General features: G+C 47.2%; 1 protein-coding gene across 1 annotated transcript in view; it reads right to left on the bottom strand.

Annotated features, from left to right (window-relative positions):
* Positions 1 to 2,600: 2,600 nt before the first annotated feature.
* Positions 2,601 to 22,595, bottom strand: part of LOC139233751 (ras-related protein Rab-8) — a 95,484-nt gene continuing 75,489 nt past the window's right edge. Inside the window, exons 3-7 of the mRNA XM_070864226.1 lie at positions 18,126 to 18,186; positions 12,000 to 12,077; positions 5,675 to 5,764; positions 5,497 to 5,562; positions 2,601 to 2,711 (exon numbers count right to left, since the gene is read on the bottom strand). Of these exons, the coding sequence (XP_070720327.1) occupies positions 2,616 to 2,711; positions 5,497 to 5,562; positions 5,675 to 5,764; positions 12,000 to 12,077; positions 18,126 to 18,186 (391 nt within the window). The 3' untranslated portion in view covers positions 2,601 to 2,615. The remainder of the gene's footprint in view (positions 2,712 to 5,496; positions 5,563 to 5,674; positions 5,765 to 11,999; positions 12,078 to 18,125; positions 18,187 to 22,595) is intronic.

Below are 22,595 nucleotides of genomic sequence, written 5' to 3'. Positions count from 1 at the left end.
GGAGGCGGGGGAATGAGGGGGGGGAGGAGGCGGGGGAATGAGGGGGGGGGAGGAGGCGGGGGAATGAGGGGGGGGAGGAGGCGGGGGAATGAGGGGGGGGAGGAGGCGGGGGAATGAGGGGGGGAGGAGGCGGGGGAATGAGGGGGGGGAGGAGGCGGGGGAATGAGGGGGGGGAGGCGGGGGAATGAGGGGGGAGGAGGCGGGGGAATGAGGGGGGGAGGAGGCGGGGGAATGAGGGGGGAGGAGGCGGGGGAATGAGGGGGGAGGAGGCGGGGGAATGAGGGGGGAGGAGGCGGGGGAATGAGGGGGGAGGAGGCGGGGGAATGAGGGGGGAGGAGGCGGGGGAATGAGGGGGGGAGGAGGCGGGGGAATGAGGGGGGGAGGAGGCGGGGGAATGAGGGGGGGAGGAGGCGGGGGAATGAGGGGGGAGGAGGCGGGGGAATGAGGGGGGAGGAGGCGGGGGAATGAGGGGGGAGGAGGCGGGGGAATGAGGGGGGAGGAGGCGGGGGAATGAGGGGGGAGGAGGCGGGGGAATGAGGGGGGAGGAGGCGGGGGAATGAGGGGGGAGGAGGCGGGGGAATGAGGGGGGAGGAGGCGGGGGAATGAGGGGGGAGGAGGCGGGGGAATGAGGGGGGAGGAGGCGGGGGAATGAGGGGGGAGGAGGCGGGGGAATGAGGGGGGAGGAGGCGGGGGAATGAGGGGGGAGGAGGCGGGGGAATGAGGGGGGAGGAGGCGGGGGAATGAGGGGGGAGGAGGCGGGGGAATGAGGGGGGAGGAGGCGGGGGAATGAGGGGGGAGGAGGCGGGGGAATGAGGGGGGAGGAGGCGGGGGAATGAGGGGGGAGGAGGCGGGGGAATGAGGGGGGAGGAGGCGGGGGAATGAGGGGGGAGGAGGCGGGGGAATGAGGGGGGAGGAGGCGGGGGAATGAGGGGGGAGGAGGCGGGGGAATGAGGGGGGAGGAGGCGGGGGAATGAGGGGGGAGGAGGCGGGGGAATGAGGGGGGAGGAGGCGGGGGAATGAGGGGGGAGGAGGCGGGGGAATGAGGGGGGAGGAGGCGGGGGAATGAGGGGGGAGGAGGCGGGGGAATGAGGGGGGAGGAGGCGGGGGAATGAGGGGGGAGGAGGCGGGGGAATGAGGGGGGAGGAGGCGGGGGAATGAGGGGGAGGAGGCGGGGGAATGAGGGGGGAGGAGGCGGGGGAATGAGGGGGGAGGAGGCGGGGGAATGAGGGGGGAGGAGGCGGGGGAATGAGGGGGGAGGAGGCGGGGGAATGAGGGGGGAGGAGGCGGGGGAATGAGGGGGGAGGAGGCGGGGGAATGAGGGGGGAGGAGGCGGGGGAATGAGGGGGGAGGAGGCGGGGGAATGAGGGGGGAGGAGGCGGGGGAATGAGGGGGGAGGAGGCGGGGGAATGAGGGGGGAGGAGGCGGGGGAATGAGGGGGGAGGAGGCGGGGGAATGAGGGGGGAGGAGGCGGGGGAATGAGGGGGGAGGAGGCGGGGGAATGAGGGGGGAGGAGGCGGGGGAATGAGGGGGGAGGAGGCGGGGGAATGAGGGGGGAGGAGGCGGGGGAATGAGGGGGGAGGAGGCGGGGGAATGAGGGGGGAGGAGGCGGGGGAATGAGGGGGGAGGAGGCGGGGGAATGAGGGGGGAGGAGGCGGGGGAATGAGGGGGGAGGAGGCGGGGGAATGAGGGGGGAGGAGGCGGGGGAATGAGGGGGGAGGAGGCGGGGGAATGAGGGGGGAGGAGGCGGGGGAATGAGGGGGAGGAGGCGGGGGAATGAGGGGGAGGAGGCGGGGGAATGAGGGGGAGGAGGCGGGGGAATGAGGGGGAGAGTGGGGCAGGAGGGAATGAGGGGGAGAGTGGGGCAGGAGGGAATGAGGGGGAGAGGTGGGCAGGAGGGAATGAGGGGGAGAGGGGGGCAGGAGGGAATGAGGGGGAGAGGGGGGCAGGAGGGAATTAGAGGGTGGAGGGAATGAGGGGGCGAAGGGGGGGGAGGGAATGAGGGGGAGAAAGGGGGGAGGGAATGAGGGGGAGAAAGGGGGGGAGGGAATGAGGGGGAGAAAGGGGGGGAGGGAATGAGGGGGAAAGGGGGGGAGGGAATGAGGGGGAGAAAGGGGGGGGAATGAGGGGGAGAGGGGGGAGGGAATGAGGGGGAGAAGGGGGAGGGAATGAGGGGGAGAAGGCGGGGGAATGAGGGGGGGAAAGGGGGATGGAGGGAATGAGGGGGAGAAAGGGGGATGGAGGGAATGAGGGGGAGAAAGGGGGATGGAGGGAATGAGGGGGAGAAAGGGGGATGGAGGGAATGAGGGGGAGAAAGGGGGGGAGGGAATGAGGGGGAGAAAGGGGGGGAGGGAATGAGGGGGAGAAAGGAGGGGAGAAGGAATGAGGGGGGCTTTACAACCAATGAAGTCGAGAAATGTGGAGACCCTGGTATGTGGGAGGACACAGCAGAGTTGGGCAGAGGGGTGAACACCACGAGGAGCGTGTACTGCAACGTTCTGGTGCAACCTTGCCAAGTCAGCACTATTTACAGGCACTCTGGACACTATTTACAGGCACTCTGGACACTATTTACAGGCACTCTGGACACTATTTACAGGTTTCTCAGCATTTCAAACTCATTCTAAAAAGACAAACTGGCAGTTTTTGAAATATTTACATACCATTTTCCTGTTGAGCTTTGTCATGATATCTCGTGCAAGTGTAATAAACGCCTGCAAAGTAAAGAATAATGACTATGGCACGAGTAACTGCTGTTCAATGCACCTGCAATTCAGGAAATGGAGTCATGTTGCTAAATGCTGCATTTAGCACCACAACCCCAAAAAAGATACGGTACAGTTTCCTGACAGTTTATCAAGTATTACGATGAGAGTTATATACTTTCCACCCAGTTAAAGTGAGTGAGAGGAGAGTCCGCAGTGTGCTTTTCCAATACAGGACACATCCATGAAAGCTGCATGCTACCTGCACGTACCACGAAACAAATGGGTAATTTCACACACACTATCATAATCTCTACCCCCATTTTTCCACATGGCATCTATTGATAATTCTGCCATTTCCATTTACACCTATTGTAGACCCATCTGTTGCTTCTTTACTTGTCCCATTCGCATCTCCTTTTGCTTTGTACTATTATCCCTTTTGTCATTTAATCTCTCCCAACTACCATTCTACGATAGACTTTCCTTCCCTCCCTCTGCACTTGCTTAAAATCTGTTACATCTTAAACATTTTCCAGTTCTGTTGAAAGGTTATCTCGGTTTCTCTCTCCACAGATGCTGCCTGACCAGCAGAGTATTTTCAGCATTTTCTGTTTTTAATTTCAGTCTTGTGTGTGATGTTATACAAGTGTTCCAATCGATGTGCATGGCATAACTCCACAGGCTTCCTGCTCCAAGCCGGGGTTAACACCTGCACAACAGCAGCATTTCCCTACAAGTTTAGTTTTCCCCTTGTAAAACATTTTAAAACTTTACCGGACAGGAAACATTTGCCTGAAATGTTTATAACAGTAAGGGAGTAAAGGGCTATTGGGAGCGGCTGAGCCCATGATCAGATCAGCCATGATCTTATTGAATGGCGGAGCAGGATCGAAGGGCCAAATGGCCTACTCCTGTTCCTATTATGTTCTTTATAACATGCAAACAATTTACAGGTACATTTGGAATATTTTCATACATAATTTGTGTTTCAAAGTTAAAAGTGGTAGTGGTTTTGGAAACAATACAGTCCCAGTCTTTCACCCTTGACTTTACCAATGGTTTACATTTGTTTCCGTCAAAGATTGCTAAACACTAGCAATTCGAGAGGGAAATTCGGTGAGTTCCATAGACAGAGTAGTTTGATCTTGGCAGGTCATTAGCCACACAGTTTAATATCTAATCTTGCTGAGACATTGTTGGTGGTATCTCTCCAGCGATTTGAGGGATCTACTGTATATGGTCCACGTGTCAGCCATACAGGAGGGCGGGTATCACTACAGCCCTGTAGACCAAAAGCTTGGTACCAGATTTGAGGGCCTGATCTTCGAACACTCTTTTCCTCAAGCAGTCAAAGGCTGCGCTGGTGCACTGGAAGCGGTGTTGAACCTAGTCGTTGATGTCTGCCCTTGCCTTTAATAGGCTCCCAAGCTATGGAAAGTGGTCCACATTGTCCAGGGCCGCACCGTGGATCTCGATGACTGGGGGGCAGTGCTGTGTGGCGGGCCACATTGTTCACATGCCTGACACAAGACTCCCAAAGCCAGCGCTCTACTTCGAACTCCTACATGGCAAGGCAAGCAAGCCCAAGGTGGGCAGAGGAAACGTTTGAAGGACACCCTCAAAGCCTCCCTGATAAAATGCAACATCCCCACTGATATCTGGGAGTCCCTGGCCAAAGACCGCTCTAAGTGGAAGAGGTGCATCCGGGAGGGCGCTGAGCACCTCGAGTCTCGTCGCCGAGAGCATGCAGAAATCAAGTGCAGGCAGCGGAAAGAGCGTGCGGCAAACCAGTCCCACGCACCCTTTCCTTCAACGACTATCTGTCCCACCTGTGACAGAGACTGGACCGTATTGGACTGTTCAGTCACCTAAGAACTCCCTTTTAGAGTGGAAGCAAGTCTTCCTCGATTTCGAGAGACTGCCTATGATGATTAATATCTAAATCTTCCAGTTGCAAATGAATGGTAACTTTAAAAAAAACTAAGACCAGCAACCGGAGGGTTGGAACAAATCTGCCCTCTAATCCTCTGCTAACATCAGTGTGACTGACTGCCTCCTCGTTAATGCACGGTGCTTATTCTGACCCAGAGTAGTGGTTAGCCTACTTGGTGGTGAGTGTCTCGATGAAACCAAATTGTAGAAAGGGATTTATCTTAAGCTTTGGTAAGACATTGTGCTTGATGTTCAAGGAGCTGAGTGGTACGTTTGAAGTTTATCATATGCGTAGACATGATCTCATCCCATTTCAGCCAATCAACAAACTGCACCGTTGACACCTAATTTAGAAATATTAATCTCGTCAACTTCAGTGGAATATAACAGGTAATGCATTTATTATGCAAAACAAGCTTCCTGGACAGGGCAGTGTGGATACTAAGCCAGTGGGGGCAGGGGGCAAAGGAGGGCGGTAGCGGGGCAAAATCTGACTATTATTATTATAGAAGATACTCAGCTGTCAGAGTAAAGGGGGGGGGGGGGGGGAAAAAGAAAGATTTATTTACAGGAGGCTCGTTAGAAACCATTCCATAAAACCACCAAATGTATCACTGCTAACAGAATTATCTATTTATAATATTAAAAATCTGTACGCAGTTAATTTTTCATTATAAATGTCCATATTTATAATGTAAAATGTCCATATTGTAAACTTGTCACGATGTAATTACACTTCAGAATTTGAGGAACTGCTTTATGTTCAATATAAACTAGCTGGTTAGTTCAGACTGTGCAACAAGCAAATGCATTGGTTAGTGTGCTAATCAGTACATCAATGCTTCCCCAGGTTTCTTACCTCTTCAACATTTATGCTGGATTTTGCACTGGTCTCCAAGAACTTTATCCCATAATCTATCGCTAACTGTGGAAAAGCAACAATAATGATTGTAGGCATCAAGTCAATAAGGCCAATTTATGCCCGAGCCACAATACTCCGCGTCAAATAAATGGTGCACAATTTCTGGCAGCCTCACCTTCTCTCCTCGTTCTTTTGACACCTGCCTTTTCTCATTCATATCACACTTGTTGCCCAGAATCATCCTTTCCACGTCTGAAGATGCATGCTAAGAAGGTATAAAGACAGTTTGCTCTTAATAGCAATTTATCTAGATCAATTTTAAATCTTCAATCTGTTGGAATTCAGACACCAAAGTGGATAACAAGGCTACATGTTGGCAACTCGCCTCACAATAAGCAGCATTCCATTACAGAAATCACGCAATTCAAAAGCACTGTTTTGTTTTTATATGAAGGTACCTCCTTCCTCTGCCTCCGCCCAGGCAGAGAGGAGTAGTACCTCAGCTGGTGCTGCTACCCTTGCATAAAACACAAAGCAGCTGAGGAAATGGCTCGTCCAACTACTGCAAATCAGAATCGCCACCAGAGAATAAGCTTGCATCGATACACAGGCTGTTGAAAAAAGTAGTGTTTTACATTTTTATATAAAGATATTTCATGGCATTGCCCTCTCAATGTCACTTCATTATGACTTGAGAAAAATTTGAGCTTTAAACCAGACAATTGCTCAGTAACAAACTCAACCAATGCATCACTATTCATGCTGCACTTTGTCATCATTCGAGCTCAAACATTGGTTCCTTAAAATAGAATCTCCCCTTCCACCAATCAAGACAAAAGAAAAAGGATGCTGATTTATGAAAGTGTCTGTTTTGTTGCTGGTAAGCAGCAGAAAGGTTAGCAACGTGAGGTATAAATACTTTTTACTGCCCTATTAAACTTCGAATTTCACAGGTTACACAAGTAACCAACACATGGTAAACCAGTTTGGGAGATCAATAATAATAATAATAAAAAACAACAACTTTTATTTATATAGCGCCTTCAACATAGTAAAACGTCCCAAGGCGCTTCACAGGAGAGTTACGAGACAAAACAGATAAATGTGACACCAAGCCACAAAAGAAGAAATTAAAGCAGATGATCAAAAATTTGTTTAAAGAGGTAGGTTTTAAAGGAGAGTCTTAAAGGAGGAAAGAAAGATAGAGAGGCGCAGAGGTTTAGGGAGGGTGTTTTAGAGCTTAGGACCCAGGCAGCTGAAAGCTCGTCCACCGATGGTTGAGCAGTTATAATGAGGGATGTTCAAAAGGGCAGAATTTGAGGAGCACAGGCATCTTGTGGGCTTGTGAGGCTGAAAAAGCTGAGAGATAGGGAGGGGCGAGGCCATGGAATGATTTGTAAACAAGGATGACAATTTTGAAATCAAGGCGTTTAACTGGGAGCCAATGTTGATCAGAAAGCACAAGGGGTGGTGATGGGTGATCGGGACTCGGTGCGAGTTAGGACACGTGCTGCTGAGTTTTGGATGACCTCAAGTTTTTGTAGTGTAGAATGTGGGAGGCCAGCCAGAAGTGAGTTGGAGTAGTCAAGTCTAGAGGGTTTCAGCAGAAGAGCTGAGGCAGGGGCGGAGGCGGGCGATGTTACGGAGGTAGAAAAAGGCAGTTTTAAGTTATGCTGCAGATATGTGGCCGGAAACTCATTTCGGGGTCAAATATGACATCTAGGTTGCGAACAGTCTTGTTCATTCTCAGATTGATGTTAGGGAGAGGGATGGAATCAGTGGTTAGGGAACGCAGTTTGTGGTAGGGACAAAAGATAATGGCTTCGGTCTTCCCAATATTTAATTGGAGAAAATTTTATTCTCATCCAATATTGGATGTCGGACAAGCAATCAGACAATTTAGATACCAAGCACGGGTCGATAGAAGTGATAGAGAGCTGGGTGTCGTCAGCGTACATGTGGAAACTGACTGTGTTTCTGGATGATAATCGCCAAGGGGCAACATATAGATGAGAAATAGGAGGGGGCCAAGGAGAGATCCTTGGGGAACACCAGAGGTAACGATGCAGGAGTGGGAAGAGAAGCCGTTGCAGGAGATTTTCTGGCTACGATTAGATAGATAAGAATGGAACCAGGCGAGTGCAGTCCCACCCAGCTGGATGGTGGTGGAGAGGCGTTGGAGGAGGATGGAGAGGTCACCTGTGTCAAAGGCTGCAGACAGGTCCAGAAGGACGAGGAGGGATAGTTTACCTTTGTCACTGTCACAAAGGATGTCATTTGTGACTTTGATGAGAGCCGTTTTGGTACTGTGGCAGGGGCGAAAACCAGATTGAAGGGATTAAAACACTGAATTCAGGGAAAGATGGCCACTGATTTGGGAGCCGACAACACAAACAAGTATTTTGGAGAGGAAAGGGAGGTTGGGAAATGGGGCGATAGCTAGCAAGCAAAGTGGGGTCAAGGGTTGTTTTTTTTTTGAGAAGAGGGGTGATGACAGCAGATTTGAAGGAGAGAGGAGGGAGAACAATGTCAGCTAACATGGGAGCCAAAAAAGGAAGTTGGGTGGTCAGCAGTTTAGTGGGAATAGGGTCAAGGGAGCAGGAAGTGGGTCTCATGGACAGGATGAGCTCGGAGAGATCAAGAGGGGAGATCAAAGAGAAACTAGAGAATGATGCGAGTTTAGGGCTAGAGCAGGTGGGAGCCTCAGATGAAGTTTGGCCTGGTGGGCAAGATGAAGGAAGGCAACTCAGGCAGCTGATTGGATGGTCTCAATCTGAGACACAAAAGTCCAGGAGCTCCTCATTGTTGTTGGAGTCGAGTGCGGTGGAGACGGTTAGCAGTAGAGAATTGTAGCCGGGGGTTATTTTCACATTCCAGAATGATCCTGGAATAGTGAGCAGTTTTTGTAGACAAGAGTAGGAACCGATAATGTTGTGTATTCGAGCCAGATCTGGCAGTGAATGGCTAAACCAATTGTCCGCCACATCCATTCAAGTCTGTGCCCTTTTGACTTGAGGGGGCAAAGATGAGGGCTATACCAGATGGAACGGCCAGCGTGGGAGAGAGTAATCTTTTTAATAGGGACATGGGCATCAAAGGTGGTGAGGAGGATATGGTCGAGCAGAGCGGTGGCTGCAGAAATGTCATTGTTAAAAGGGGGCCAAAGGCAGGACAGTTTTGAGTTGATAAGTGCAGTTGTAAGAGAGTTTGGAGAGAATTTTTTTCCGGGGCGGAAGTAGGTCTGGGTGGGGGATTGGGGGGGGGGGGGGGGGGGGGGAAGAAGGGGGATATGGGTCGAGAGCGATACGAGGAAATGGTCAGAGATGGCTTTATCTTTAATTGACACGATTAGAATAGCGAGGCCACGAGAGGTTGCAAGGTCAAGGGGGTGGCCGTGAATAAAGGTCGAGGAATTTACATGGAGGAGAGATTAAGGGAGGGCATGACAGTAGTGAAAGAGGAGAGAGAGCATGATGAATTGAGATGGAGGTTGAAGTCACCGAGGATGAGAAGTCGCTTGGTGCAGAAGTTGAGGGAGGATAGCAGTGAGGATATATCCGTGATAAAATTTTTAAATCATACTTGGATGTGCGGTAGAGAACAAGAATGTTGACAGAGAGGCGACAGGGGTAGAATAAAGCAAGATGTTCAAAGGAGGAGAAAGTGTCGGAGGAGTAGGGGGGGGACAGACCAAGGTATGATTTGTTGACGAGAGCCACCACGGCGGGGCAAGTGGTGGAAGGTATAACCAGGAGGGGAGGCTTCGATTAAAGGTAGTGTGTCATTATCCCTCAGCCAAGTTTCCGTTAGTGCCATAATGTCGATGCAGTCATCCACGATAAGGTCATGGATGGCAAGGGCCTTGTTTGCAAGTGAACAGACATTCTGCAAGGAAATTTAGAGAGGCTCCGTGATGGTGATCTACTGCCAGCATCCACATGGTCATACTTGGAGAGATGAGTTGGACATGGAGGAGATTTGCAAGATTAGCCCTTCCTGGGCAGCAAGTTCGGTGAGCGAGTAGAATGGGGCAGTTGGGGTAGGTTGAATGTAGGTTCGATTCATCTATTCACTTCAAAATTTTGAATACTGGACTTGATTACTCTAAAGAAAGGATATTGGAGCCATCAATCGCAAGCTTTTCAACGCTCCTCAGTTTGGGTGCCTTTTTCTGCACTACCTCCCATATCCTTGCTGTAATACGGTGACCAGAATTGCACACTATTCCAGGTGTGGCCTCCTGGGATTTGGGCTCCGGGCTCCATCCCTCTGGCAAAGGTCCCAAGATCTGGTTATCTGTTATACACTGCGCTGTTGAGTTTCAGTGAGCTATCACCCCCAGATCCCTCTCCTATAGCCCATGGCCATTTGGTTCATATTCCTACTATATGTTTCAGGACTACAAATACAGGAAAGATGGGAATACAAGATGGTTGATACAAAACAGATTTAAGCCTATAACTAAAGAAAAGAGAGATTGAGGAGCAGGTTCGAGGGGCTGAATGGTCTACTCCTGTTCTTATGTTTCTACGAGTGCAGCAAGCAGGGAAGACTGAGCATTGCTGCCATCAATATTTACAAAACCTATGTGGATGCACAGGATATATGAAGCATTGAAAAGAATAATTTTTGCAAATCGTTGTGTCTTGTAAATACATTTAGTAAAAAGGAGTCTAAGTGATATCGCAAGGATCCTAATGTGATGTTAAATGTTAAGTTTGCTCAGGATTAGGTATTTTTGGGCAGTCAGCCCAGTGCAATAGGTCTGTGCCAAGCTAGACTTAGAAACACAAAATAATAACCAACTGCAACACAATGTGCTAAAACTTCTGGATATATACATCAGACAAACGAATAATCATTGAGGCAAGAGAAAAGTGGTCAAAATAGTGCTGGCTTTCATTTAAAAAGGTAGTGTAAAATTTGCAAGAGGAGCAGAAGTCCTGGACCACTGATTCTGCTACATGTGGAGTTTACGCTGTGCTGCACAACAACAACCTGCATTTATATAGCACCTTTAACGTAGTAAAACGGCCCAAGGCACATCACAGGAGTGTTATGAAACAAAATTTGACACCGAGCCGCATAAGGAGAAACTACGGCAGATGACCAAAAGCTTGGTCAAAGGCGCACGTTTTAAGGAGCATCTTAAAGGAAGAAAGAAAGAGGCGGAGAGGTTTGGGGAGGGAATTCCAGAGCTTGGGGCCCAGGCAGATGAAGGCAGGGCCACCGATGGTGGAGCGATTATAAGCAAGGATGCTCAAGAGGGCAGAATTAGAGGAGCGCAGATACCTTGGGGGGGGGGGGAGAACTGGAGGAGATTAGAGATAGGGTGGGACGGGGCCATAGAACATTTCAATTTTTTTTTAAATAAAAGAGTCACTCAAGTTTCCTGAAACTTGAAGACAGCAAAGTTAGACAATAAAATAAAAGCTCGAAACAAACCATCACAATCTCCACAGGGTAAATGCTCAGAATGTCCAAAGTCAGTTACTAAACTGGGGCAGTGGGGCAGGGAGGGGAAGAAATTATTATATATATGAAATGTGATCTTTATTTCTCTCCCCGTTTCTATCTATATATATATATGGTTTATGGTGACTGAATAAATCAAATTCCATTTTTATTACATGGAATTCTTATTGGCATTTGGGGATAGCATTGTACAATTCTCTATAATTAGAGCCATGGCTTATAGTAATAGAATGAAATGCAACTTTTTGTTAATCCCAATCGGATAATGCCAACCCCACTGGACTGCAGGATGCAGAGCTGCGCCTGTATTCCCCGCACACTCGGGATTGGCAGAGTGCTGTGATGTAGGTACAAGCTTGCAGCCTGCCGACCCAATGCACTGACAGTCAGTCTGGCATCAGCAAAAACTGGTACGACAAACTCACACAGTGGCTCTGAAGTACTCTGACCAGTATATACATGGAATTTGGCCTTTTTTTTTTAAACCAGTGTTTTGGAGATCACATTCTGCAATTCTATCCATTTTTCCATCAAAATCAGAGAGCAGAAGCATGGTGAAGCTCCTTCTACTCTGCCCCTCAGCCCCAAACCAGCACTGGGAACGTTTCATGCCAGCTGCCCTTGCAGTGAATGAGAATGGCAATTTGTGAGCCCATTTTATGCCATGGATTCTCAAACACAAGCAAATGATTTTCATCAAAGACCTGATGCATCATCCAGTCAGTCAGTATGGGCTCGGTTCAAACCCAAGACTCAAAGCTGTGCGTGATAACATGCTCCTCACGGTGCCCATCGGTCCATTGCAACTTGAAAATAATGCTCACTCCATGCATAAAACCATTTCTCTATGCATTGACAATGATCATTTCTGCAGCATTACAAATGATTCAACAGTTAAAAGCAAAATGCGTAGCAACTAACTACAAGCCATTATTGCAGCACTAAGTGGCCTGGAAACTTAAGAGTGCATTTACGGCCTGGTTACTGCTGACAGCTAGCAGCCTTTAGCAAAGCACGTCACTCACCTCTTCAATATTCCTTATCCAGTTCCTGATGTTGTCAAAAGACTTCTCATTTGTGATGTCATAAACCAACATTATCCCCTAGAAACACGACAAATCAAGTGGAACAGATTATATTTCTGCACTGCTTTTTCCATCAAAATCAGATGGCAAGACAACAACTTGCATTTATATAACACCTGTGAGGTAGTGAACCGTTTCCAAGGCACTTCACAATACCGAGCCACAGGAAGAAATTAGGACAGGTGACCTAGGTTTTAAGGAGCGTCTTAAAGGGAGGAAAGAGAGAGACAGAGAGGTGGAGAGGTGGAGAGGTTTATATAGCTGTGTACCTAGCAACATCACCTTGCTTTGCCTTGAAACATTGGTGGCTACAGTCTGTAGATTACCAGTATACAGTCTATGAAGTAAATTCATGGGAAATGTTTGTTTGGAAAGATTGCAGTTTACATTCAGCCCCTCTGAAGTACAGTCATTTCAGTAACAAAGGTTTCTGAACATGCTGTGAAAAAACACAATCAAAAATGTGATTATGCACAATTTTTACTGAAACGAAAGTCTGCCAGTTGAAAAACCTGGCAGACAGCCCATTTCTAGGCTTTTGCAAATTCCATTCAATAACTAGCTGCGACTGAAGGCCACAAGAGAGTGCTCTCCTTACTGGTTAATGGGCCTCCATTAGACGGCCAGCAGTGACTGGCTGAGTGCAACGTGACGGTACCCAGCCAGTCCAATACACTGCCCAACTAGGCTGGCCTAAGGCTGCACCCAGCCAATCCAATGCACTGCCCACTGATTAGGCACAGAAACATAGAAAATAGGTGCAGGAGTAGGCCATTCGGCCCGTCGAGCCTGCACCACCATTCAATAAGATCATGGCTGATCATTCCCTCAGTACCCCTTTCCTGCTTTCTCTCCATACCCCTTGATCCCTTTAGCCGTAAGGGCCACATCTAACTCCCTTTTGAATATATCCAACGACCTGGCATCAAAAACTCTCTGCGGTAGAGAATTCCACAGGTTAACAACTCTGAGTGAAGAAGTTTTTCCTCATCTCAGTCCTAAATGGCTTACCCGTTATCCTTAGACTATGTCCCCCGGTTCTGGACTTCCCCAACATCGGGAACATTATTGCTGCATCTAACCTGTCCAGTCCAGTCAGAATTTTATCCCCTCTCATCCTTCTAAACTCCAATGAATACAGGCCCAGTCAATCCAGTCTCTCCTCATATGTCAGTCCTGCCATCCCGGAAATCAGTTTGGTTAACTTTCGCTGCACTCCCTCAATAGCAAGAGCGTCCTTCCTCAGAATAAGAGACCAAAACTGAACACAATATTCCAGGTGAGGCCCTGAACAACTGCATTAAGACCTCCCTGCCCCTATACTCAAATCCCCTAGCTATGAAGGCCAACATACCATTTGCCTTCTTCACAGCCTGCTGTACCTGCATGCCAACTTTCAATGACTGATGCACCATTACACCCCAGGTCTCGTTGCACCTCCCATTTTCCTAATCTGCCACCATTCAGATAATATTCTGCCTTCGTTTTTTTGCCAACAAAGTGGATAACCTCACATTTATCCACATTATACTGCATCTGCCATTCGTTTGCCCACTCACCTAACCTGTCCAAGTCACCCTGCAGCCTCTTAGCGTCCTCCTCACAGTTCACACCGCCACCCAGCTTAGTGTCATCTGCAAACTTGGAGATATTACACAATTCCTTCATCTAAATCACTGATGTATATTGTAAATAGCTGGGGTCCCAGCATTGAGCCCTGCAGCACCCCACTAGTCGCTGCCTGCCATTCTGAAAAGGACCTGTTTATCCCGACTCAGTTTCCTGTCTGCTAACCAGTTCTCTATCCACATCAGTACATTACCACCAGGTGCCTTAATTTTGCACGACAATCTCGTGTGGGACCTTGTCAAAAGCCTTTTGAAACCAAATACACCACATCCACTGGTTCTCCCTTGTCCACTCTACTAGTTACATCCTCAAAAAATTCCAGAAGACTTGTCAAGCATGATTTCTCCTTCATAAATCCATGCTAACTTGGACCGATCCTGTCACTGCTTTCCAAATGCGCTGCTATTTCATCTTTAATAAATTGATTCCAACATTTGCCCCACTACTGATGTCGGGCTAACCGGTCTATAATTACCCGTTTTCTCTCTCCCTCCTTTCTTAAAAAGTGGTGTTACATTAGCTACCCTGCCAGCCCAATCCATTCCCCATTAGACAGGCATCAACTGAATTTTTTCCACAGATGTGTCCATTCTGAATTGGGCCTGCCCTCCTCCTCTCCCCCAGGCACAGCCTGCATTAGGAGAGGGTAAATACGTGAGGCCCAAATTTAAAATGGACACATTTAAGAACATAATAGGAGCCGGTTTAGGCTATTTGGCCCCTCGAGCCTGCACCATTTAGTCTGATCATGGCTGATCTGATCATGGACTCAGCTCCACTTCCCTGCCCGCTCCCCATAACCATTTATTCCCTTATCATTCGAAAATCTGGGTATCTCCGCCTTAAATATATTCAATGTTCCAGCCTCCACAGCTCTCTGAGGCAGAGAATTCCATAGATTTACAACTCTGAAGAAATTTCTCCTCATCTCAGTTTTAAATGGGCAGCCCCTTATTCTGAGACTATGTCACCTAGTTTTAGTTTCCCCTATGAGTGGAAATATCCTCTCTGCATCCACCTTGTCGAGCCCCTTCATTATCTTATAAGTTTCAATAAGATCACCTCTCATTCTTCTGAACTCCAATGAGTATAGCTCCAAACTACTCAACCTATCTTCATAAGTCAACCCCCTCATCTCCGGAATCAACCTAGTGAACCTTCCCTGAACAGCCTCCAATGCAAGTATATCCTTCCTTAAAGAGAGACCAAAACTGTATACAGTACTCTAGGTGTGGCCTCACCAATACCCTGTTGCAGCAGGACTTCTCTGCTTTTATACTCTATCCCCCTTGCAATAAAGGCCAACATTCCATTTGCCTTCCTGATTACTTGCTGTACCTGCAGACTAACTTTTTGTGTTTCATGCACAAGGACCCCCAGATCCCTCTGTACTGTAGCACTTGGCAATTTTTCTCCATTTAAGTTATAATTTGCTTTTCTATTTTTCCTGCCAAAGTGGATAACCTCACATTTTCCCATATTATACGCCATCTGCCAAATTTTTGCCCACTCACTTAGCCTGTCTATATATCCCTTTGCAGATTTTTTGTGTCCTCCTCACAATTTGCTTTCCCACCCATCTTTGTATCATCAGCAAACTTGGCTACATTACACTTGGTCCCTTCATCCAAGTCATTAATATAGATTGTAAATAGTTGAGGCCCCTGCACCAATCCTTGCGGCATCCCACTAGTTGCTGTTTGCCAACCAGAAAATGACCCATTTATCCCGACTCTGTTTTCTGTTAGTTAGCCAATCCTCTATCCATGCTAATATATTACCCCCAACCCAGTGAGCTTTTATCTTGTGCAGTAGCCTTTTATGTGGCACCTTATCAAGTACCTTCTGGAAATCCAAATATACCACATCCGCAGGTTCCCCCTTATCCACCGGTTCCCCCTTATCCACCCTGCTCATTACATCCTCAAAGAACTCCAGCAAATTTGTCAAACATGATTTCCCTTTCATAAAACCTTGCTGACTCTGCTTGATTGAATTATGCTTTTCCAAATGTCCTGCTACTGCTTCCTTAATAATGGACTCCAGCATTTTCCCAATGACAGATGTTCAGCTAACTGGTCTATAATTTCCTGCTTTTTGTCTGCCTCTTTTTAAAAAAAAAAGAGGCATTACATTTGCGGTTTTCCAATCCGCTGGGAATGCCCCAGAATCCAGGGAATTTTGGTAGATTACAACCAATGCATCCACTATCTCTGCATCTCTAGGATGTAAGCAATCAGGTCCAGGAGACTTGTGCGCCTTTAGTCCCATTATTTTACCGAGTACTACTATTTTAGTGATAGTATTAAGTTCCTCTCTCCCTATAGGCCATTGATTTCCACTATTGGGATGTCTTTAGTGTCTTTTACAGTGAAGACCAATACAAAATATTTGTTCAACATCTGTCATTTCCCTGTTCTGCATTATTAATTCCCCAGTCTCATCCTCTAGGGGGACCAACATTTACTTTACCCACTCTTTTCTTTATGTACCTGTAGAAACTCTTACTGTTTTTATATTTCGTGCTAGTTTAATTTCATAATCTATCTTCCCTATCATTTTTTTTAAGTCGTTCTTTGCTGGCTTTTAAAAAGTTTCCCAATCCTCTGGCCTCCCACGAATCTTGGCCACATTGTATGCCCTTCATTTCAATTTGATACCATCCCTTATTTCCTTAGTTAGCCACAGATGGTTATCCCTTCTCGGAGTCTTCTCATTGAGATAATTTTTGTTGAGTGTTATAAAATATCTCCTTAAATGTCTGCCAATGCTCATCAACCGTCCCATACTTTAATCTATTTTCAGTCCACTTTAGCCAACTTTGCCTTCATACGTTTGTAGTCTCCTTTATTTAAGCTTAGGTCACTGGTTTGAGATCCAACTGAATTTGAAATTCAACCATGTTATGGTCACTCATTCCTAGAGGATCCTTTACTAGGAGATCATTTATTAATCCTGTCTCATCACACATCATTGGCGGTCCCTCGAACGAGGATGACTTGCTTCCACGAGTTCACAGGTGTTTCGATGAAGGACCCGATGTTCCAGTCCTGATCTCCAATTGAGGGTAGCCTGTGTGCAATTTTTTTAAATTATTTTTTTTTTTTTTTTTAACGTGTGGTGACCATTGCACACGGGATGGACAGAGTTAGGTCTTGGTCCAGTGGCAAGGATTAACCAAGACGATTGGAGACCAGCTCTGCTGCATGGACCTAGCACGCACACATATCGCAGTGTGGGCTGGCCTGTGCTGCCCCCTGGGCCCTCTATTCTTCTGGGCCCCGTATCTGTCACACCTCCGCCACGATCTCACTGCTCCTCCACCATAAACAAACATTCACCGGATCTCGCCACAAACACTCGCCGCTCATCCGCCCCGACCTTCTCACTCCTCTGTACCGGATCGAAGATAGCCTGCTCCCTGATTGGTTCCGCAACATACTGTTCAAGGAAACTATCCCGGATACACTATGAACTCTTCCTCAAGGCTACTCTGGCCAATTTGCTTTGTCCAATCAATATGAAGGTTAAAATTGTCCATAATTATTGCCGTTCTTTTTTTACAAGCCTCCATTATTTCTTGATTTATACTCCATCCAACAGTGTAGCTACTGTTAGGGGGCCTATAGACTACACCCACCAGTGACTTTTTCCCCTTATTATTCCTTACTCAAACTGATTCAACATCTTGATCTTGAGTCAATATCGTTTCTCACTAATGCACTGATCCCATCCTTTATTAACAGTGCTAACCCACCTCCTTTTCCTTTTTGTCTGTCCTTCCGAATTGTCAAATACCCCTGAATATTTAGTTCCACACCTCTGTAATGGCTATCAGATCATACCCATTTGTATCTATTTGTGCAGTCAACTCATCTATTTTGTTACGAATGCTGCGTGCATTCAGATAAAGAGCTTTTAAATTTGTGTTTTTACTATTTTTTCCTGCTTTAACCCCACTTTCTGATTCATCTTTATGTTTATACATTGTCTCTTCCTGACATGCTCTGCTTTTCATTTCCCCCAGGGCTAGCCTGCTCTGTTACCTTCTCATTCTTTGACTTTTTAAAATTTTAACTCACCTGAATCCTACCAAGCCCTTGCAACAGGCACTAGGACTGGGTTTTCTTTCCTTGCATTAAGCCTCCTGCCCAGGAGTCTTGCCAGAAAGAGATGAGTTTCATCACATGCAAAACAACTCCCTGCATCAGGCAGAGAAACTGGAGTTTTCCTCAGGGATGTTGCGGACTATCTTAATCGCTGCTCAAGCTGGACTGGACACTCCAAATGGGATAGGTAACATTTCTAAAAATAACTGGGCTGTGGAAAGTAGTTTAATGTTGGCTATTAGTCTAAAAATCAAAATTAATTGCAAATATGAACATGTAGTTGTGTGGGGAGAAGGTAACTTAGAATAGGCAGGCTGCATATGCTTACCATAGCTCCTCTGTAGTACGCTGTTGTGATGGTACGGAATCTTTCTTGACCTGCTGTGTCCCTGAAATGAGAAAGTGGATAAAACACAAGAGTTATCAACCATTACAGAAAGAATGGAACCTCAATTTCCTGTGCTCTCACCATCCATGCTTGATTATCCAGGAGAATGTTGCTGCTAATACAAGCACAGTGGAACTCAGCGGTCCCAGTGAGCAGCTCTCACAACTCACCTTCCAGCCTGGAACATCCTTATCTACCCATCCGTGACCCCAGCCGCTGGGTCCTGCGCTCAACACCGTCCACATTATTGTGCCTGTGCTGTACTCAACACGTGCCCCTCTCACTGTCCTGGCAGAACAGACAGCCTCAGAAGCTGATTACAGCTAGAGTCTGCCAGCAGGTTTGGCAGAGACAATTGCAAACTGCCTCTCCTCACTTCTGTAACCAGCGAGGTGGGAAAGACCCTTTGGTAATATCAGGGGGAATGTTAAGCTAGCATGTTGCGTCTATGGTAGGTCTAGTGGCTGGAGACATGAAAGGCAGCAATGAATCAATGGATCTGGGCCTCACCCCTCCCCATCTCTGTAACTTCCTCCAGCCCCACCACCCTCAAATCTCTGCGTTCCTCCAATTCTGCCTCTTACGCATCCCCAATTTTAATCACTCCACCACTGACGGCTGTGCCTTCAGTTGCCTTGGCCCTAAGCTCTGGAATTCCCTCTCTACCTAGATCTGTTCCTTTAAGACACTCCTTAAAACCTCTCTCTTTGATCAAGCCTTTGGTCATTTGCCTAATATCTCACGTGGCTCGGTGTCAAATTTTGTTTGCTAACGCCCCTGTGAAGCACCTTGGGCCATTTTACTACATTAAAGGTACTATATAAATGCAAGTTGTTGTTGATCTAACACACAGGAAGAGAGCAGAGAACTGCCATGGGGAAAAAAAGAGCCGTGTAATCTGGAGCTCAATGATCCACCAATCTGCCCCATCTGCCACTGGATCTCCTCTATATAAGCAAAGATCAAGGCTCTGCTATATAACTCTCGACTTGTACTTTTCCTTTACTGTTCTGGCTCAATGTGGTCACTCGCCAAATTGGCACTAATGTGCCTCATATGCTAATCCTCCGTGATACTGTTGTTTCGTCATCTCAAATTGCTCTTCCAACCTGTGACTAGGACTGTAACCAATGGTCAAGAGAGTTATATAGAAACATAGAAAATAAGTGCAGGAGTAGGCCATTCGGCCCTTCGAGCCTGCACCACCATTCAATAAGATCATGGCTGATCATTCACCTCAGTACCCCTTGATCCCTTTAACAGTAAGGTCCATATCTAACTCCCTCTTGAATATATCTAACGAACCGGCATCAACAACTCTCTGCGGTAGAGAATTCCACAGGTTAACAACTCAGTGAAGAAGTTTCTTCTCATCTCGGTCTTAAATGGCTTACCCCTTATCCTTAGACTGTGATCCCTGGTTCTGGACCTCCCCAACATCGGAACATTCTTCCTAACCTGTCCAGTCCCATCAGAATTTTATGTTTCTATGAGATCCCCTCTCATCCTTCTAAACTCCAGTGAATACAGGCCCAGTTGATCCAGTCGCTCCTCATGTCAGTCCTACCATCCTGGGAATCAGTCTGGTGAACCTTCGCTGCACTCCCTAAATAGCAAGAATGTCCTTCCTCAGATTAGACCACCAAAACTGAACACAATATTCCAGGTGAAGCCTCACCAAGGCCCTGTACAACTGCAGAAAGACCTCCCTGCTCCTATACTCAAAAGTCCCTAGCTGAAAACACTTGTGACCAGTTTGGATAGACATAAACTGTTGGGCAAAATGCAGTTAGTGAACATGCCTCCATGCCCATCTTTTAATAAAATCCCAGTGACAACACTGTAGGCACTATACGCCTAACCCAAGTAGATCAAAATTGCACCAGTTAGATCTTCAGATTATCAAAATGCAGCAAGTGTAATTGGGGAACTTCACAGATAGAAAAAAAATGGATTCCAATCATTAGTTCATAACAGCAATGTGCAACTGAACCACAGACAGAAGGTCCCAAGGTCCCACATACAGTTACTGGGTCTGTGCTGTGCCAGATCACCATGCAGATGACGAGAGAGAGTGCCACAACCGGCCTCCGCACCCAGGGATTTGAAGGGGTGGAGTGGGGAGGTGGGGGTAGCAAATCAGTCAGGGCTCCCATTCCTGACATCTGCTAAAATGTGCACGGGTTGACAGGATTGGGCTACGATGCTGCCTATAGTTCAATAGCCTCACACATGAAAAAGATAGCATCCAACAGCCGAGGAAATGCACGTAGGCGGCGGCGGAGGAGGAAGAGATGGAGAACAGGCTGACACTCTATTCCAAGGACGCTGCAGCAGTGTGTTCTCTGGATTGGATGTTAAACTCAGACCCCTAAGTTGCCCATTTCAGTGCTTTCACTATTCGAGAAGCAGGGAAGTCTCCCAGTATCCTGGCCAACATTCCTTCCTCACCCAACACCAAAACTAGATTAACTGGCCATGCACCCAGTTTGCGCGATCGTGCTGTGTGCAAAATGATTGGCTATGCAACAGAAGCTGTATTTCAAAGTCATTTCTTGTTTCTCAGATGTGATGAGGCGCTATATAAGTCAACGTGGCCAAGCTTTTAGACTCAGGACACAGCAGAGGAGCCAGATATTGTCTTCAGCCAAAATCCACAAGGCTCGCTGGGAAACTGGATGGCTCGATTGGAGGCTGAGTACTCATCCTTAATCCTGGCACGCTGAGGCCCACAGCAGCCAGATCCCAGAGATCAGCTGATTGAGCACATTCCACACCCTGGGTCCTCTTGATCTGTAACCACTGATTGCTCCAGGCGGAAGTGTGGCTCTCCATAGTTGCTTCTTAGACATATATGCCTGACACATGGGCCAGCTCACAGTGCAGTCTATTGCACAAGGAAAATTTTGCCAGATGAAGAAGCTTAAGTGAAAATGTAGGTTAGTCATCTGCAAGAGGTGCAACCCTCAACCACAACCTGTGGCTGAATCAGCCGGTAAGGTAAATCCCATCAGTGATGGTCAACCTCCGTTTGGAACTAGAGAAATGATGAACAATCTGGGCTCCATTTTTGGGAGCTGGCTCCATACAAATCCTAAATCTATAGCTGGCTATAAAATGCTCAGGCCCGTGTCAGGAAAAACTCAAAAGAAACCATATGATCTGACACTCAATGACTCGTGATAGACAATGTTGGGGAACAGCAATACTAGAGACCATCAATACAAGATAGTCACCAAGAAATTAAATAGGGAATTCAGAAGAAACTTCTTTACCCAGAGAGTGGCGAGAATGTGGAACTCTCTGCCACAGGGAGCAGTTGAGGGGAATAATATAGATTCATTTAAGGGGAGGGTAGACAAGCATATGAGGGAGAAGGGAATAGAGGGTTATGCGGATAGATTTCGATGAGGAAAGACAGGAGAAGGCTGGAGTGGAGCATGGACTGGTTGGGCTGAAAGAGCATACAGCACAGAAACAGGCCAATGTAATTCTATACACACAGTGTTGCGATCTGCTTGCCAAAGAGGAGCGACACTATTGAATTTGGCCCAAGATAAGTTTCTCAACACCACAAGCTTCATTTTCTAGTGGCACATATACAAAGGAGAGCTTCTTTAAATGTGAAATGGCCCAAGTTACAGATTTGTGTTAAACAATCCGCCACAGTTTAATTATCAGTAATTCAACGATGGTGCTGGCATTCTCACACAATGCTACATCAGCATAGCAAATGGATAGGACTAGAGGGATAAAGACATTTGAAATACAGCCAAATCTGTGGAACATATTTTCATGTGAATTAGACGCATTCATACCACTGCCCTCCAGAAGTAATTCACTGCAAGGTATTTCAATAAATGGGTGAAACACAGTTGCTGGAAGCAGCAAAGTGTACAGATTCATGCAAAAGTCGCCCTTTGAAAGGAAGTGGCTTTATTTTTCCCATTTCAATTCTGCACAATTTTGACAATTACTGCCTATACTCATTGGTGTTGTGTTTAGAAGAGCAAGAGGTGATCTTATTGAAACTTAAGATTCTGAGGGGGCTTGACAGGGTAGATGCAAAGAGGATGTTTCCCCTCGTGGGGGAATCTAGAACTAGGGGACATAGTTTCAGAATAAGGGGTCGCCCATTTAAAACGAAGATGAGGAGGAATTTCTTCTCAGAGGGCCATGAATCTTTGGAATTCCCCACCCCAGAGCTGTGGCAGATGGGTCATTGAATATATTCAAGGTGGAGAGAGACAGATTTTTGAACGATAAGGGAGTCAAGGGTTATGGGGAGTGGGCAGGGAAATGAAGTTGAGGCCAAGATCAGATCAGCCATGATCTTATTAAATGGCAGAGCAGGCTAGAGGGGCCAAATGGCCTACTCCTGCTCCTATTTCTTATGTTATGAAAGATATG

This window comes from Pristiophorus japonicus, chromosome 21, assembly GCF_044704955.1.
Source record: "Pristiophorus japonicus isolate sPriJap1 chromosome 21, sPriJap1.hap1, whole genome shotgun sequence".
Classification (NCBI taxonomy): Eukaryota; Metazoa; Chordata; class Chondrichthyes; family Pristiophoridae; genus Pristiophorus; species Pristiophorus japonicus.
The sequence above is the reverse complement of the archived record's forward strand: the minus strand, read 5'-3'. Positions and strand labels throughout refer to the sequence as shown.